Raw genomic sequence first — 16,992 nt, 5'->3', positions numbered from 1 at the left:
GGTTTTCAAACCTGACCTCATGCCTCCTTAACAGGCCAGATTTTGAGGATATTGGAACTACAGCACAAGTGAAATAATCAGCTGATTAGTAACCATGGTTACCATGCTCTCACCCAAGGTAATCCTGAAAACCTGGCCTGTTAAAGGGACAGTCTAGTATAAATTAAACTTTCATTATTCAGATAGGACTTGTAATTTTAATCAACTTTCCAATTTACTTTTATCATCAAATTTGCTTTTTTCTCTTGGTATCCTTAATTTAAACTAAACATAGGTAGGCTCATATGCTAATTTGTAAGCCTTTGAGGGCTGCCTCCTATCACATGCTTTTTAAATCTCTTTTCAACACAAAGAGACAGAAAGTACACGTGGCCCATATAGATAACACTGTGTTCAGGCACAGGGGGTTATTTAAGATTTAGCACAACACAATGCTAAATGCAAGACAATAGATAATAAACAGTCACAGTCATGTGATCAGGGGGCTGGAAGAAGGTTCCTAGATACAAGGTAATCACAGAGGTATAAAGTATATTAATATATCTGTGTTGGTTGTGCAAAACTGGGGAATGAGTAATAAAGGGATTATCTATCTTTTAAAACAATAACAATTTGATGGTAGACTGTCCCTTTAAGTAGGCCTGAGGACAGGTGGTCTAGAGCTTGTCATGACTTGAGGATAAGCCGTAAGGAGCACTTAAAGAAACAAAGTTCCTGTCATCAATTTGAAAAAGCAGAATTTAAACATATTGAACCCCATGCAAAACGCTGTTAAATTTTAGGTTAAAACCAATACAACAGTATTTGTTGTTCACTTTTTGTTAATTGGTTGATGGGTACTTCTTACTAATGTTCATTGGATGACTGGCATTTACTGCAAATTAATGGCTGATAAATACAAACCAGTTCAATTTAAACAGCTTTTAAATTTCTGTTAAAAGCAGATCATGCTGCTCTGTCATATGGATAATAGAAAAGGGCAATGTCACTTTAACTTATAGGAGTACGTACCCCCTGACTGAGAAGTGGACAATATCTCCATTCTACTGAGTAGTCAGTTGACCGTACCCTGTACGGCAGATTTCACAAGGACTTCCAGGGCTGTAGGGTGCAGGTCTAACCCAACAGTGACAAGACACCAGATCAGTGGGGTCACCTGTTATGTTATTAAACCAAAGCCGTATCTGAATAATTTTTTTACAGGTTTATTGAATGGCGGATTGTGAGAGAAACTACGTTGGCCAATAAAATTATTCCTTAATTCCAAGCAGAATTTTATTGGGACATTATTAAAAAAGTATTTATGTATGGCTCATCCTTATCCTCACTTAGTGATACTAAAGTATACTAACCACTAAAATGCTAACATGTAGCAAGTATATACATCCATATAACATGATGAATATATTAATACAGACACGGTTATTTATCATTATGCAGATCTTGGGTATATTAAAAATGGATAATAGATTGAAGACCAGTCATTAAGTAGCCCCCAGCACCCAGGCATCAAAATAATGGTGTATCAAAAAATAATAATGTAACTGTCGTGTCACAAATATAGTGGGATAGAAATCTACGATATTCGCTGGTACAAGAGCAATCACAATGTATCACAAGTGACTGGACAGCAAGTATATACGCATTAAATTATTAACACATGTGACATACGTCAGATAGTTTAATCAACAAATTAACAGAAGAAAAGCTATCTAATAGTGGCAAATGGCATCACGGGGTCAGGATTTTTGATTCATTAGACCCCCTGGCTCATGTTAGATGATAAAATTTGCTAATAAGCAGAGGGCATCCTATCTAGAGAAAACAATGCAATAGTTTAAGACAATAAGTCCTTTAGGAGTGACTGTGCTTAGTCTATATATCCATTTGGCTTCCAGGCGTAGCAAAGCTTTTCCTCTGTCCCCTTCTCCCCTCAGAAGGGATATATGGTCGATAATCATTGTCCTAATATGTGACACAGTATGATTAGCTTCAAGAAAATGACGTGCCACTGGCTGGTCAGAAGACCCCTTAGAGAGAGCTTCTCTAATAGTGGATTGGTGATTGGCCATTAGTACAAGTAGGTTGTTCTGGATTTTACCAACATGGAAAAGGCCACAAAAATGATATGATTATGTAGACTACATATTCTGTACTGCAAGTTAAGTGATGTTGTATGTAGAAATGTTTGTGTAAGGGTGGTGAAAATATTTGCCCAGTATTAGGCTATTGCAGGTGGTTTTCTTAACAGGCCATTATACGCTAAATGCATTTTAGAAATATAGTATTGTGGTTACTCTATGCCTCCCTCTATGAATGGATGCCACCATAATAGAACTTCACTACACTACAGACCTGACTGCACTCTCATTCGTGTCATATGATAAGAGGGAGGTGTATAACATACGGGGTTAATGTCACTTTAAAGGGACATTGTAGACTAGATTTTTCTTTGCATTTTGTAGATGATCTATTTACATAGCCCTTCTGGGTGTGTTTTTGTAAAAATGTATAGTTTTGCTTATTTTTTTTAAATATCATTGTGGGGAGGTTCTGCTCTCAACCCCTTTCAGTGGGTGTCCCATGCTAATCTCAATAACAGTGCTAAATTGGGAGCTTCTAAGTTTTATATCAGTATCTGTACATATTATTCTTTATAGTAGTGTCTATTACAAAAATCGGTGTATACTGCCTCTTTAATGTTCTGTGGAACCTGATATAATGTGTCGTTCCCTGAGGTAAAACATAGCTTCTTTTCTTTTTACACATTATGAAGTGCTTCTAGTAAACTATCACATTCCATAGAAAATGCAGATTGCACTTTGGTTGTCCATTTATTTTTGAAAAACGTGTATAAAATGTTATCAACTGAGGTTTTATTTAGAACAATTCATCTATAGGAATTTTACAACTATTAACAAGAAAACATTTAGCATATTTTATAAGAAATACACATTTTGTTGCAAGAATAAGTTTGGCAGAAGAACGGCAATGGTTTTTTAAGGTGCTTTTGAATGTTGAACTGTGTTGAGAATTTCATGCGCTAGAGATACCACGGCAGCTTTCAAGCTGTAAAAAATAAAGAAGAAAAATGACAGTTCTTATATACAATCTAGTCACAGTTTTTTTACTACTTTAATTACAAGCAAAGTTAATGTAAAACAACTTAAGTTATGCAGAGAGCATTCATCACTTTTATTCACACAAAAAATAACAAGGTTTTGGCTTTGAATAAACATACTTCATAAAAGTGTATTACTTTATAACTTAGTTATGAATGTCCCTTAAGCATGCAAAACCAGTAATGCCGAATATGTTTTTTGCAAGTGAATTATTCAAAGACAGAGAGAGAAAAAGGAGAGAAGAAAGAAGAGACAATAAATGAGAGAGAGAGAAAGAAGAGAATAAAGAAGAGACAATAAATGAGAGAGAGGAGAGAATATAGAAAAGACAATAAATGAGAGAGAGAGAAAGAAGAGAATAAAGAAGAGACTATAAATGAGAGAGAGGAGAGAATAAAGAAGAGACTATAAATGAGAGAGAGGAGAGAATAAAGAAGAGACAATAAATGAGAGAGAGAGAGAGAGAGAGAGAGAGAGAGAGAAGAGAATAAAGAAGAGACAATAAATGAGAGAGAGGAGAGAATAAAGAAGAGACAATAAATGAGAGAGAGAGAAAGAAGAGAATAAAGAAGAGACTATAAATGAGAGAGAGGAGAGAATAAAGAAGAGACAATAAATGAGAGAGAGAGAGAGAGAAGAGAATAAAGAAGAGACAATAAATGAGAGAGAGAAGAGAATAAAGAAGAGACAATAAATGAGAGAGAGGAGAGAATAAAGAAGAGACAATAAATGAGAGAGAGAGAAAGAAGAGAATAAAGAAGAGACTATAAATGAGAGAGAGGAGAGAATCGAAAAGAGACAATAAATGAGAGAGAGGAGAGAATAAAGAAGAGACAATAAATGAGAGAGAGAGAAAGAAGAGAATAAAGAAGAGACTATAAATGAGAGAGAGGAGATAATAAAAAAGAGACAATAAATGAGAGAGAGGAGAGAATAAAGAAGAGACAATAAATGAGAGAGAGAGAAAGAAGAGAATAAAGAAGAGACTATAAATGAGAGAGAGGAGAGAATAAAAAAGAGACAATAAATGAGAGAGAGGAGAGAATAAAGAAGAGACAATAAATGAGAGAGAGAGAAAGAAGAGAATAAAGAAGAGACTATAAATGAGAGAGAGAGAGAAAGGAGAGAATAAAGAAGAGACAATAAATGAGAGAGGAGAGAATAAAGAAGAGACAATAAATGAGAGAGAGAGAGAATAAAAAAGAAGAGACAATAAATGAGAGAGAGAGAGAGAAAGGAGAGAATAAAGAAGAGACAATAAATAAGAGAGAGAGAGAGAGAGAGAGAGAGAGGGAGAATAAAGAAGAGACAATAAATGAGAGAGAGAATAAAGGAGACAATAAATGAGAGAGAGAATAAATAAGAGACAATAAATGAGAGAGAGAATAAAGAAGAGACAATAAATGAGAGAGAGAGAGAGAGAGAGAGAGGGGGGGGGGAAGAGAAGAGAAAGAAAGGAGAGAATAAAGAGACCATACATGAGAGAGAGAGAGAGAGAGAGAGAGAAGAAAGAAGAGACCATACATGAGAAAGAGAGAGAGAGAGAGAGAGAAATGAGAGAAGAGACAATAAATGAGAGAGAAAGGAGAGAATAAAGAAGAGACAATAAATGAGAGAGAAAGGAGAGAATAAAGAAGAGACAATAAATGAGAGAGAAAGGAGAAAATAAAGAAGAGACAATAAATGAGAGAGAAAGGAGAGAATAAAGAAGAGACAATAAATGAGAGAGAAAGGAGAGAATAAAGAAGAGACAATAAATGAGAGAGAAAGGAGAGAATAAAGAAGAGACAATAAATGAGAGAGAAAGGAGAGAATAAAGAAGAGACAATAAATGAGAGAGAAAGGAGAGAATAAAGAAGAGACAATAAATGAGAGAGAAAGGAGAGAATAAAGAAGAGACAATAAATGAGAGAGACATATGAACTGTCACTATTCTCAATTTTCTGACCTGATTTTTCACCGCCAGGCAGTCATCCAAAATCTCCACCCCCCAATTTTCTATAACTGTTGATAATTCCATCATTACCCCTACCCCGCATGCCCGATGTCTTGGGGTCACCCTTGACTCAGACCATTCCTTCACTCCTCACATTCAGTCCTTGGCTAAAGCCTGCCGCTTCCACCTTAAAAACATCTCTAAAATTAGACATTTCCTTACACAAGAAACATCTAAGATTTGAATCCACTCTCTCATCCTTTCCCGCCTCGACTACTGCAAATCCATCCTCTCTAGTCTACCTAGCTGCCGCCTAGCTCCTTTACAATCCATAATCAATGCCTCTGACAGGCTCATCCAGGGCCGGACTGCGACCAAAAAGAGGCTCCCCCCCCTCAGTGTTAACGTGAAAGACTGATCTGTAGCTATGTTGTCAGCTAAGGAGTTAATTACTGATCTATAGGCTCTGTGTATAATTTGCTTTGTACTTTTGCTATCCTTTTTTGAAAATCATACCTATGTAGGCTTATGAGGAGCAATGTACTACTTAGAGCTAATTCTTGATCGGCAGATGCACATATATGCCTCTTCTCAATCGCTCAACTGATGTGTTTAGCTAGCTCCCAGTAGTGCATTGCTGCTCCTTTAACATATGATACCAGGAGAATAAAGCAAAACTGATAACTGAAGTAATATATAGTAATAGTATAGCACAGTAATACTAAAGGAACACTAAACCCAAAACTTTTCTTTCATGATTCAAGTAGAGAATACAATTTTAAACAACATTCCAATTTACTTCTATTATCTAATTTGCTTCATTCTTTAGCTATCCTTTGTTGAAGAAATAGCAATGCACATGGATGAGCCAATCACATGAGGCATCTATGTACAGCAACCAATCAGCAGCTACTGAGCCTATGTAGATATGCTTTTCAGCAAAGTATATCAAGAAAATGAAGCAAATTAAATAATAAAAGTAAATTAGAAACTTGTTTTAAATTGCATGCTCTTTCTAAATCTTGAAAGAAAAAAATGTGGGTTTAATGTCCCTTAAGGTTCCATGAAGCAATGGGAGCCTTTGAATCTTCTATCTAATTAGAATATACACAAATGTAAGATTAAAGTGACACCTAATTTCCTGCCTTGCAAAGAAAAAAAGCCTTTGACATATATAGATATATACAGTATATGAGAGAAATTGCCCCACTGGAGATATAGATTATGGATATAATTATGATAATGTACAAACACAATAATTCATAAAGCAGCCAGCATAGCTGTGTATTCTTATGATTCCCCACTATACAACTCAACTTCCACTGTTATTAAAGCATCTGAAAAACATGCTTTTAAAAAAGAAATAAAAATAGTGCACAGTAGATAACAACTGTAGATACAATTAGTATGATTGACTATAGTCAGTGTTGGGGCATTTCAGCAGGATTGTCAGTGTTACCATGGGTATTAGCTGAATAAGACTTGTGCACAGTTAAATGCCAAACAGTATTTGCATCATTCTGAGGGTTGATAATGATTCAGATAGAGCAGTAATTTTAAACAACTTTCTAATGTACTCCTATTATCATTGTTGGTATCTGTATTTGACATAGCAGAAATGAAAGCTTTGAAGCTGGCCCATTTTTGGTTCAGACCTGGGTAGCACTTGTTGATCGGTAGTGCTACCCAGGGTTCTGAACAAACCAAAAATGGGCCAGTTTCTAAGCTTACATTTTTGCTTTTCAGATAAAGATACAAAAAGAATGAAGCAAAATTAATAATAGGAGTAAAATATAGAAAGTTGTTTAAAATTGCTGCTATAATTGATTCATAAAAGAAAAAAAAATTGGGTTTCATATCCCTTTAACAATTCCTTCTAGGGGGCATATTTATGATTGTGTAAGCGGACATGATCTGATATAGCGGATCATGTCCGCTGCACATCGATAAATGCAGACAGCATACGCTCTCGGCATTTATCATTGCACCAGCAGTTCTTGTGAACTGCTGGTGCAACACCGCCCCCTGCAGATTCGCGGCCAATCAGCCGCTAGCAGGGGGTGTCAATCAACCCGATCTTATTCGACCGGGTTGATTTCTGTCGATTTCTGTCCGCAGCCTCAGAGCAGGCGGACAGGTTATGGAGCAGTGGTCTTTAGACAGGACATCAGGCTCCATACAGAGCTTGATAAATAGGCCCCTAGGAAGGAAGTCCTTTTGCCATGTCCTTACTGTCAGTTCTCACATCTAGATACACATTAATTTAATAGAAGACAAGAACAGGTGAGAACTGCTGCTGACACTCTGACAGTGAAACATAGAATCTATAAAACTGGTTGTAGCTATCTATCCTTATTTAATAAAATAAACATTACAGATGATCAACAATGATCATCCAAGGAAGCAATTAAATCATTATACATATTACATACATTACTGATGGCTGACTCAGCTAGTCTAACTCAAAAAAATATAGTTTATTTAACTGAATTAGGCTAGGTACAACTGGTTTTATAAATTCTGAGTCTGCCATCAGTAAATATAGTATGTATACAGTGACTGACTTGCATATTGCTGCCTTGGATGATCATAGATCTAATTTATAGGTCACAAAGTGTACGTCACATAACACAGAATTCTGAGTGCCTAGGGCAGCACAAAACCTAAATACGCCACTGGTCACATTATAGAGGGTGTAAGCTAATGGAGCGAAAAATACGGTAGTTTTGCTTATTTTTAAATAACATTGCTCTGATTTTCAGACTCCTAACCAAGCCCCAAAGTTTTATGAGAATACCGTCAGCTACCTTCTCCAGCTTGCTCCTGTTTGTGTAAAGGGTCTTTTCATATGCAAAAGAAGGCGGAGGGGGGAGGGTCTTATTTCCCACTTGCAGTGGGCTTTCCAGCTACCTTTTTAACAGAGCTAAACTGAGAGCTTCTAAGTAAGTTTTTAAATGGTTTTTTATATCAGTATCTGTGCATCTTATTCTTTATAGTAGTGTCTATTACATGCAGTTATATGAAAATGAGTGTATACTGTCCCTTTAATTGTTTTTGCTGCCTTGGATGATCATCTTTAATAATCTCTTCAAGACATTAAAGGGACAGTCTACACCTTAATTTTTATTGTTTTAAAAGATAGATAATCCCTTTATTACACATTCCCTAGGTTTGCATAACCAACACAGTTATATAAACACTATATACACTTTTTACCTCTGTGATTACCTTGTATCTAAGCTTCTGCAAACTGCCCCCTTTTTTCAGTTCTTTTGACAGACTTGCATTTTAGCCAATCAGTGCTGGCTCCTAGGAACTCCACGTGCATGAGCACAGTGTTATCTATATGACATACATGAACTAACACCCTCTTGTGGTGAAAAACTGTAAAAATGCCCTGAGATAAGAGGCGGCCTTTAAGGTCTAAGAAATTAGCATATGAACCTCCAAGGTTTAGCTTTCAACTAAGAATACCAAAGGAACAAAGCAAAATTGGTGATAAAAGTAAATTTGAAAATTGTTTAAAATGACATGCCCTCTCTGAATCATGACATTTTATTTTGGTCTAGACTGTCCCTTTAATGATGACCATCCAAGGTAGCAAAAACAATGGCATTATGAGTTACTCACATAGTCCGTTTGTGACATGTGAGTGATGATGACTGACTCATATTAAGAATTTATTATAAATCATTGATAATCATTAATTGATCTATTCTGCAGTGAAATGATTACTGTGTAAGCCAGCATTAAAGCAATAATATGTTTTAAAAGTAACCAAACAGCTTACCTGCTGCTGATAAACTGAGTTCAGCTCACAGAGTAGACAGATAGAAGAAGACTGTTATCCTCACCAGGGCCAGCCTTTGGGGTGTGCGACCTGTGTGGTTGCACAGGGCGCAACAGCCAAGAGGGTGACTAATTTGCAGAAGGCAGTTAAATAAACAAAAACAAATTTAAAGCCAGTTTTATTTAAAATGTTTTATTACCGAGGGTAGCGGGGGAGGGGCGAGGCTGATTGGGGTTACATTGGGGCCTTATGGTGGTTACAGGGGGGGGGCTGATGGCAGTTACAGGGGGTGGGGGCCTTGGGGCTGATGGCAGTTACGGGGGGGGGGGGGCTGGGGCTGATGGTGGTTACAGGGGGTGATGAGGCTGATGGTAGTTACAGGGGGATGCTGAGGCTGTAAACCACATCAGCTTCAGGCCCCCCCGTAAACCCCATAAGCCCAAGTCCCCCCCTCTGTAACTATCAGCCTCAGCACCCCAACCATGTAACTTCCATTAGCCCCAGGGTCCCCCTTGTTACTCCAATCAGCCTCAGCACCCCCACCCTGTAACCCCCATTAGCCCAAGGTTCCCCTTATAACCCCAACAAGCCTCAGCACCTCCCTGTAAGCCAATCAGCCTCAGCACTGTAACCCCCATCAGCCCCAGGGCCTACCCTGTAAACCCCATCAGCCACAGGCCCCCCTCCCTGTAACCCCAATCAGTCTAAGCACCCCCCTGTAACCCCAATTAGCCACAGGGCCCCCTGTAACCCAAGTCAACCTCAGCACCCCCCTGTAACCCCCATCAGCCCCTGGTTGATGTTTAGGGGGAGGGGGTTGCCATGGGAGTAGCCCGCACATGGTGCCTAAGGCCCTGATCCTCACACAGTGGGAGTCTGGCTGTCTGCTGTCTGTCACAGCCAGTGAACAGACCGTTGTGTCTCTCTCTGCTGCAGCTGCTTCTTCAACCAGCCAGAGACAGTAGACCAGTGGAGAGGTTGTTGTTTTTTCCCCAAGTACCAACCAGGCAGCAACCCATCCAGAAACCAAATGGAGTGAAGAGATGTGTGGTGTACGCCGAAGCCCGTGACACAGAGGAGTTGAGGTCGAGAACCATCCATGGTGTCATGTCGCACGTGTAATCCCCTATACGGCCAGAGGAGACTGGAGTGGAGTACATTGGGCAGCCGCAGCCACAGTCACAACCGGGCCTAACCTAACCAAAAAATAAAGTCCTCCTGAGACCTTACCTGGGCTGGCCACCTGGCCCTGCTGAGTCTGGTTGCAGCTCTCCTCAATGGATCGGGGTGGACCATTGCCGGCATCTCTCTCCAAGTCTCTATGCAGTGAGCAGCACTGACTGACACTCTGACAGCCCGCTCTGTGTCACGTGGACTAGATGCAGGATGCTGGCATCAGTGTAGCGTAGTGCTACCGCATGCTGGGTGTGTCAATTAGTACTGCTCAGCCTCAGTCAGTGAGTCATTTATGTGCGGCGGGCAGCCGATTTGGGAATATGGGAAAATTATATGAAATAATAAATGTTTATTACTATATTACAAAAAAAAGATTTTCTCAGTTCAACTTCTCAAAAAAAATTGTTGAATGCGGTCGCGGTGGGCGGGGCTAAACTACCGCTCGGCCTACCGGGCATTTGCCCGGTATGCCCGACGTTCGGTCCGGGCCTGGGCTCATCTTCCTTACACGTCGCTCTTCATCTGCTCTGCTGCACCTCTCTGCCAATCTCTTCACTGGCTTCCTCTTGCCTCCAGGAATAAACACAAAATCCTCACTCTGACATACAAAGACCTCAACTGCACTGCTCCCCCCTACATTTCCGACCTTGTTTCCAGATACTCTCCCTCCCGTCCCCTTTGTTTTGCTCACAATCTCCTCCTCTCTTGTTACTTCCTCACATTCCCGTTTACAGGACTTCTCCAGACTGACTCACATCTTGTGGAACTCCCTGCCTCGCTCCACAAGATTCTCCCCTAGTTTTGAAAGCTTCAAGCGCTCCCTAAAGACTCTACTATTCAGGGATGCTTACAACCAACACTAAGCTTTCCTACCTCCATTGCTTTCCCCTTGAACCCCTTAGAATGTGAGCCTATGAGCAGATCGCCTTCATAAGAGCCGACTACAACAGTGCAACTCTCGGCAGGGCCCTCTACCCATTTGATCCCTATAAATATTATCTTGTATACCGCCTATGTTTACAGCGCTGCGGAATCCGTTGGCGCTCTACAAATACCTGATAATAATACTAATAATAACATGATGACTGAATTTTAATTAGCACAATATATACATGTAATGTAAAACTAATACATAATGGTTAAAAAATAAAATAATTCAATAATCAGTACTTAAAGGTACAGTAAACACAGCAATTTTAATATAAAATAATTAGTTATACATAGTAATACAGCTTTGCAATATACTTTCATTATTTATTTTTTCCCCTTAAAGGAACAGTAGACACAGCAATTTTAATATAAAAGATTTAGTTATACATAGTAATACAGCTTTGCAATATACTTTCATTATTTATTTTTTAAATTTTCAGAACGAAAAAAAGCACACTGCAGACATGTCAAGGCTAACCCTGCTACTAATTTTATCTGGCTTCAACAGATAAAGACAAGAAAACAAACCATTTTATACTAGCATAATGACCACCGCTAGTCTGTCCGACATGATCCGCTGTCAGCATTTAACATTGCACAAGTAGTTCTGGTGAACTGCTTGTGCAATGCCGCCCCCTGCAGATTCGCGGCCAATCGATTGGCCGCTAGCAAGGGGTTTCAATCAACCCGATCGTTTACGATTGGGCGGATTGATGTCTGCAGCCTCAGAGGAGGCATACGAGTTAAAGAGCAGCAGTCTTAAGACCGCTGCTTCTTAACCGCTGTTTCCGGCAAGCCTGAAGGCTCGCACAGAAACAGCTGTATTGGGGCCGATTGAAAGCTTGTCTTCTAATTACAAGGTGTTTACTCTCCCTTTAATGTATTTGAATAAAGTTTTTTTTCTCTTTTAACCCTTTAGTGACCAAAGCACTTTTCAATTTTCTTACCGTTTGGGACCAGGGCTATTTTTACATTTCTGCGGTGTTTGTGTTTAGCTGTAATTTTCCTCTTACTTATTTACTGTGCCCACACATTTTATATACTGTTTTTCTCCCCATTTAATTGAATTTCTAAAGATACCATTATTTTCATGATATCATATAATTTACTATAAAAAAAATGATAAAACATGATGAAAAAATGAAAAAAAAAACCCACTTTTTTTTACTTTGACCCCCAAAATCTGTTACACATCTACAACCACCAAAAAACACCCATGCTAAATAGTTTCTAAATGTTGTCCTGAGTTTAGAAATACTCAATATTTAAATGTTCTTTGCTTTTTTTTGCAAGTTATAGGGCAATAAGTGCAAGTAGCACTTTGCTATTTCCAAAATTAGCGATAGTTACATTGTAACACTGATATCTGTCAGGAATCCTTGAATAACCCTTCACATGTATATATTTGATTTTAGTAGATAACCCAAAGTATTGATCTAGGCCCATTTTGGTATACTTCATGCCACTATTTCACCGCCAAATGCGATAAAATAAAAAAAATTGTTCACTTTTTCACAACATTTTTCACAAACTTTAGGTTTCTCACTGAAATTATTTACAAACAGCTTGTGCAATTATGGCACATATGGTTGTAAATGCTTCTCTGGGATCCCCTTTGTTCAGAAATAGCAGATATGGCTTTGGTATTGCTTTTTGGTAATTAGAGGGCCGCTAAATTCCGCTGCGTACCACATGTGTATTATGCCCAGCAGGGAAGGGGTTAATTAGGGAGCTTGTAGGGTTAATTTTAGCTTTAGTGTAGAGATCATCCCCTGACCCCCCTCAAGCAGCTCTCTTCCCTCCTCTACCCCCAAAGGTCACCCCCATCTTAAGTACTGGCAGAAAGTATGCCAGTATAAAATAAAAGGGTTAAAATATATATATATATATTTTTTAAATATATATTTTCTGATGGGTACTATCCCCCCTTACCTCCCAACCTCCCTGACCCCCCCCCCAACAGCTCTCTGTAGCGTAGCGGCCCCCACCCGCCCCCTGCACGCCCCTCTCACACACCCTCCTGCCCCTCTCACATCCTGTCCCACCCTCCTCCCAAAGAGATGGGCAGCTCACCCGCCTCCCTCCGATCCCTCCCACGCCACCAACGATCGGCACCATCGCTAGCCGATGCAGAGGGGGCCACAGAGTGGCCCTCTCTGCATTGATTGCCTAAAAAAGGGTATTGCATGATGCCTCAACATCGAGGCATCGCTGCAATTCCCTGAAAGCATCTGGAATCGATCACAATTGCTTCCAGTGCATGAAACACCAGAGGACGTGACACGCACGTCCTTGGTCATTAACTGACACCCAATGTAGGACTCGGTCGCCAAGGGGATAAGTATCCGTTAGTGTAACAAACTCATATCATTTTCTGATTAGCATTTTTTAAATATACAAACACTTAATTTCAATCATAAACCGATGATCATACTTTAGTATCAGCTTCATTATTTTAAAAGTTTGACATGAACTATAGGTTTATCTGTATTTTAAACCAGGAAATTATATTTTAAATATGTGAAACATTTTTAAAATTAGAAAAGCCCCAAAAATGGTGTATTTTTGGAATGGATTTGAATATAGCTATTAAATTCGCTCAGTGCAAATTATTGTTGTAGTTAAAAAAGTGTAGACAAACAGTAACTGTCCTGGGTATTCTAATGTTTTTAATGGATTAGTGCGACATCAATTCAGAAAACTTTGAGAAAAGCCTCATGTGACACTTACAGTAAATCTAGGCTTACAAACTGTATAAGCTCTTACCCTAGTAGAAGATTTGTTAAACTTTGCTTCCTTTTCTAAAACAATAGATGCACCAGAAACTTCAGTCTCTAAACATAACCCTAAACCCCTCTGTCATGGATACCAGGCTTCCAACTCGCATATTGTGGATTATTGTGTCCCCACCAGCTTCCCTTCTATTGTTACCCTGGTTACATGTTGTCACAGAAAGAGCTGATCTCTGCCCGCTTGGCCCCTTCATAACTTGCCGGGCTTATGGAACCACTCGTCGATTGGGCTTGCTAGAGGTCCCCGCTAAACTTTAACCTAGGTCGCTCTAGAGGCCCTTTGCCCCAGAGCTCCGCTCTGTTGGGGATTTGTTATGCCTTTGGTGGACAGGGGTTGGGGTGAGTGCTAAGGAGGAGCTCACTCGGGAACCGGGGGGTTTCGGACCCCCTCCCCCACCTTAGGCTGTTCCTGAGTACCTTTGCTAGGCTGCCGCTCTGGTCCCCAGTAATGGATCATTTCGCTTTTTGGACTGTGGCATCTGGGGACCAGGAGCTCTCTAATGACACCCTATAATGGCCGCCGCTCCCCCGGGATCACCCCAAAACTGCAACCTAGCTATTGTGGGGTCTGTATGTGACTATGGCGGCTGGAATCGCGGGATCAGATAAGGCTCTTATCAAGATGGGAATGTGTATAAGCTGTGTGTTTTTCACAATAAAGCCTGTTTGTATTTCATTTTAATACTGGTCTTGTCTGGTTATTAGGGTGGGCTACTTGCTATAATCACTTTGCCGCTCTACAGCTACAGGTTCAGGTACAGGAAAGACCTTTTTGGCGGAGCTACCCAGTCAGGGTAGCCGGAGTCCCTCACACGCTCTACCAAACCAAATAGGTAACTTAGAAAGGTAAAATGTCCTTATCTGTCCCAAGAGAAAAGCAAACATTCAGGTGTTAAAGGGACAGTCTAGTCCAAAATAAACTTTCATGATTCAGATAGAGAATGTAATTTTAAACAATTTTCCAATTTACTTTTATCACCAATTTTGCTTTGTTCTCTTGGTATTCTTAGTTGAAAGCTAAACCTAGGAGGTTCATATGCTAATTTCTAAGCCCTTGAAGGCCGCTTCTTCTCTCAGAGCATTTTGACAGTTTTTCACCACTAGAGGGTGTTAGTTCATGTGTGTCATATAGATAACACTGTGCTCACGCACGTGAAGTTCCAGTGAGCCAGGTTTGATTGGCTGAAATGGATGTCTGTCAAAAGAACTGAAATAAGGGGGCAGTTTGCAGAGGCTTAGATACAGGATAATCACTGAGGTAAAAAGTGTATTTATATAACTGTGTTGGTTATACAAAACTAGGGTATGGTTAATAAAGGGATTATCTATCTTTTTAAACAATACAAATTCTGGTGTAGACAGTCCCTTTAAAATAAGACACCATGGTTTATGTAAAATTATCCAGATACTACAGTGATTGGAGATGTACACAGGACAGCTGAAAATGCTGCCAATGGCTTCAAACTCCTCATACTTCAGGGAGACATTTCTATCTATTCCAATAGGCAGAGAACATACAGTATATACCCATCAGTATTGATATTGTGAGAGTATATATCTGATACAATACAAACTTGAAATTCACAAGAAACTTCATTATACACAAGGACAATATACTTCTGAACTAGGCTTTTTTTTCATGGCATTTCCAAAGTAAATGTTCACCAGGGCAGGGCTTGCAAAACATTTGCACACACACATAAACAAACACATACACACACACACACAGCCAAAGATACATACACACACAGAGTTAAGCACATACACACTGTCATGCACACACACACACACACATACTGTATGTATATATATATATATATATATATATATATATATATATAAATCAATACAAATATTTGCATAGGAAATTAGCACATCTAGGCAAGATTCCCCGCTTACTTTTCCCCATAAATACTCAATATACAATGTTACCAATGCACAAGAGAATTCTGGGTAATATATGCAAATTAGATATGCAAATTCTCAGTTTTTTTGCTTCAAATACTTTTTTAACACAGCGATCCTTTTAACAGGATTATTGCAGCAATACAGAAATCACTCACTAGACATCCTGTTTCGTTCTTTTTAGAACTCGTCAGTAGGAGATAGATTTCTGGTTGCTGCATTGGTAAAGCTAGTTATCACTTCCTTCTTCATCCCGGACCAAGGCAGCGCGGAGCGGAGGTGAGCGTGGAGCAGGACTGGCGACCGCAGAGCCATGGAGCGTGGAGGATCCTCTTCGTACGATCGCCGCTGTACACTGAATAGTGAATTCAAGGTACACGTTTAAATATGTCATCCCTTGCATTCCTATTGGCTAATTTGATTCTTCAAATTCAAATCAGCCAATAGGATGAGAGCTACTGTAATCCTATTGGCTGATTTGAACAATACACTGCATAGTGAATTCAAGGTACACGTTTAAATATGGCATCCCTTGCATTCCTATTGGCTGATTTGATTCTTCAAATTCAAATTAGCCAATAGGATGAGAGCTACTGTAATCCTATTGTCTGATTTGAACAGCCAATAGGATTTTAGTAGCTCTCATCCTATTGGCTGATTTGAATTTGAAGAATCAAATCAGCCAATAGGAATGCAAGGGACGACATATAAAAAACGCGTACCTTGAATTCACTATTCAGTGTACGGCGGCAATTGTACGAAGAGGATCCCCATGCTCGAGGGCTCTGCTGTCACTGGTCCTGCTCCGCTCCCATCTCCGCTCCACGCCGGCTTGGTCCTGGATAAAGAAGGAAGTGGTCCCCGCTTGGAAGAAGACTTCACCACCTGGAACAGTGCCTTCTCCGCCGGACTTCAGGAACGGTGAGTACCTATTTGGGGGTTACAGTTAGAATTTTTTTTTTTTAGATTAGGATTTTAATGGGCAATCGTAAAAGAGCTGAATGCCCTTTTAAGGGCAGTAAAAGAGCTGAATGCCCTTTTAAGGGCAATGCCCATACAAATGCCCCTTTAGGGGAAATGGGTAGCTTAGGTTTTTTAGTGTTAGGTTTATTTATTTTGGGGGGGGGGGTTGTGGGTGGTGGGTTTTAAGGGCTATTGGTAGTTTAGCATTATATTAGGGGGTGTTTTTAATTTGGAGGGGGCTTTTTTATTTTCATAGGGATTAGGTTTAATTTTTTTATTTTTGGATAATATTCTTTATTATTTTCTGTAATGTAATGACTTATTTATTTTTGGTAATTTTAGATTAATTTATTTCAATTTAATCTAAGGTTTATTTTT

At 39.4% G+C, this 16,992-nt stretch overlaps 1 protein-coding gene across 1 annotated transcript in view; it reads right to left on the bottom strand.

Annotated features, from left to right (window-relative positions):
* Window positions 1-2,815: 2,815 nt before the first annotated feature.
* The window catches only part of ULK4 (unc-51 like kinase 4), a 1,503,227-nt gene continuing 1,489,050 nt past the window's right edge, over window positions 2,816-16,992 (bottom strand). Inside the window, exon 37 of the mRNA XM_053714343.1 lies at window positions 2,816-3,069. Within this exon, the coding sequence (XP_053570318.1) occupies window positions 3,000-3,069 (70 nt within the window). The 3' untranslated portion in view covers window positions 2,816-2,999. The remainder of the gene's footprint in view (window positions 3,070-16,992) is intronic.

The sequence above is a fragment of the Bombina bombina genome, chromosome 5 (assembly GCF_027579735.1).
Source record: "Bombina bombina isolate aBomBom1 chromosome 5, aBomBom1.pri, whole genome shotgun sequence".
NCBI lineage: Eukaryota > Metazoa > Chordata > Amphibia > Anura > Bombinatoridae > Bombina > Bombina bombina.
Note: the sequence above shows the minus strand (reverse complement) of the source record. Positions and strands in the feature narration are given on the sequence as shown.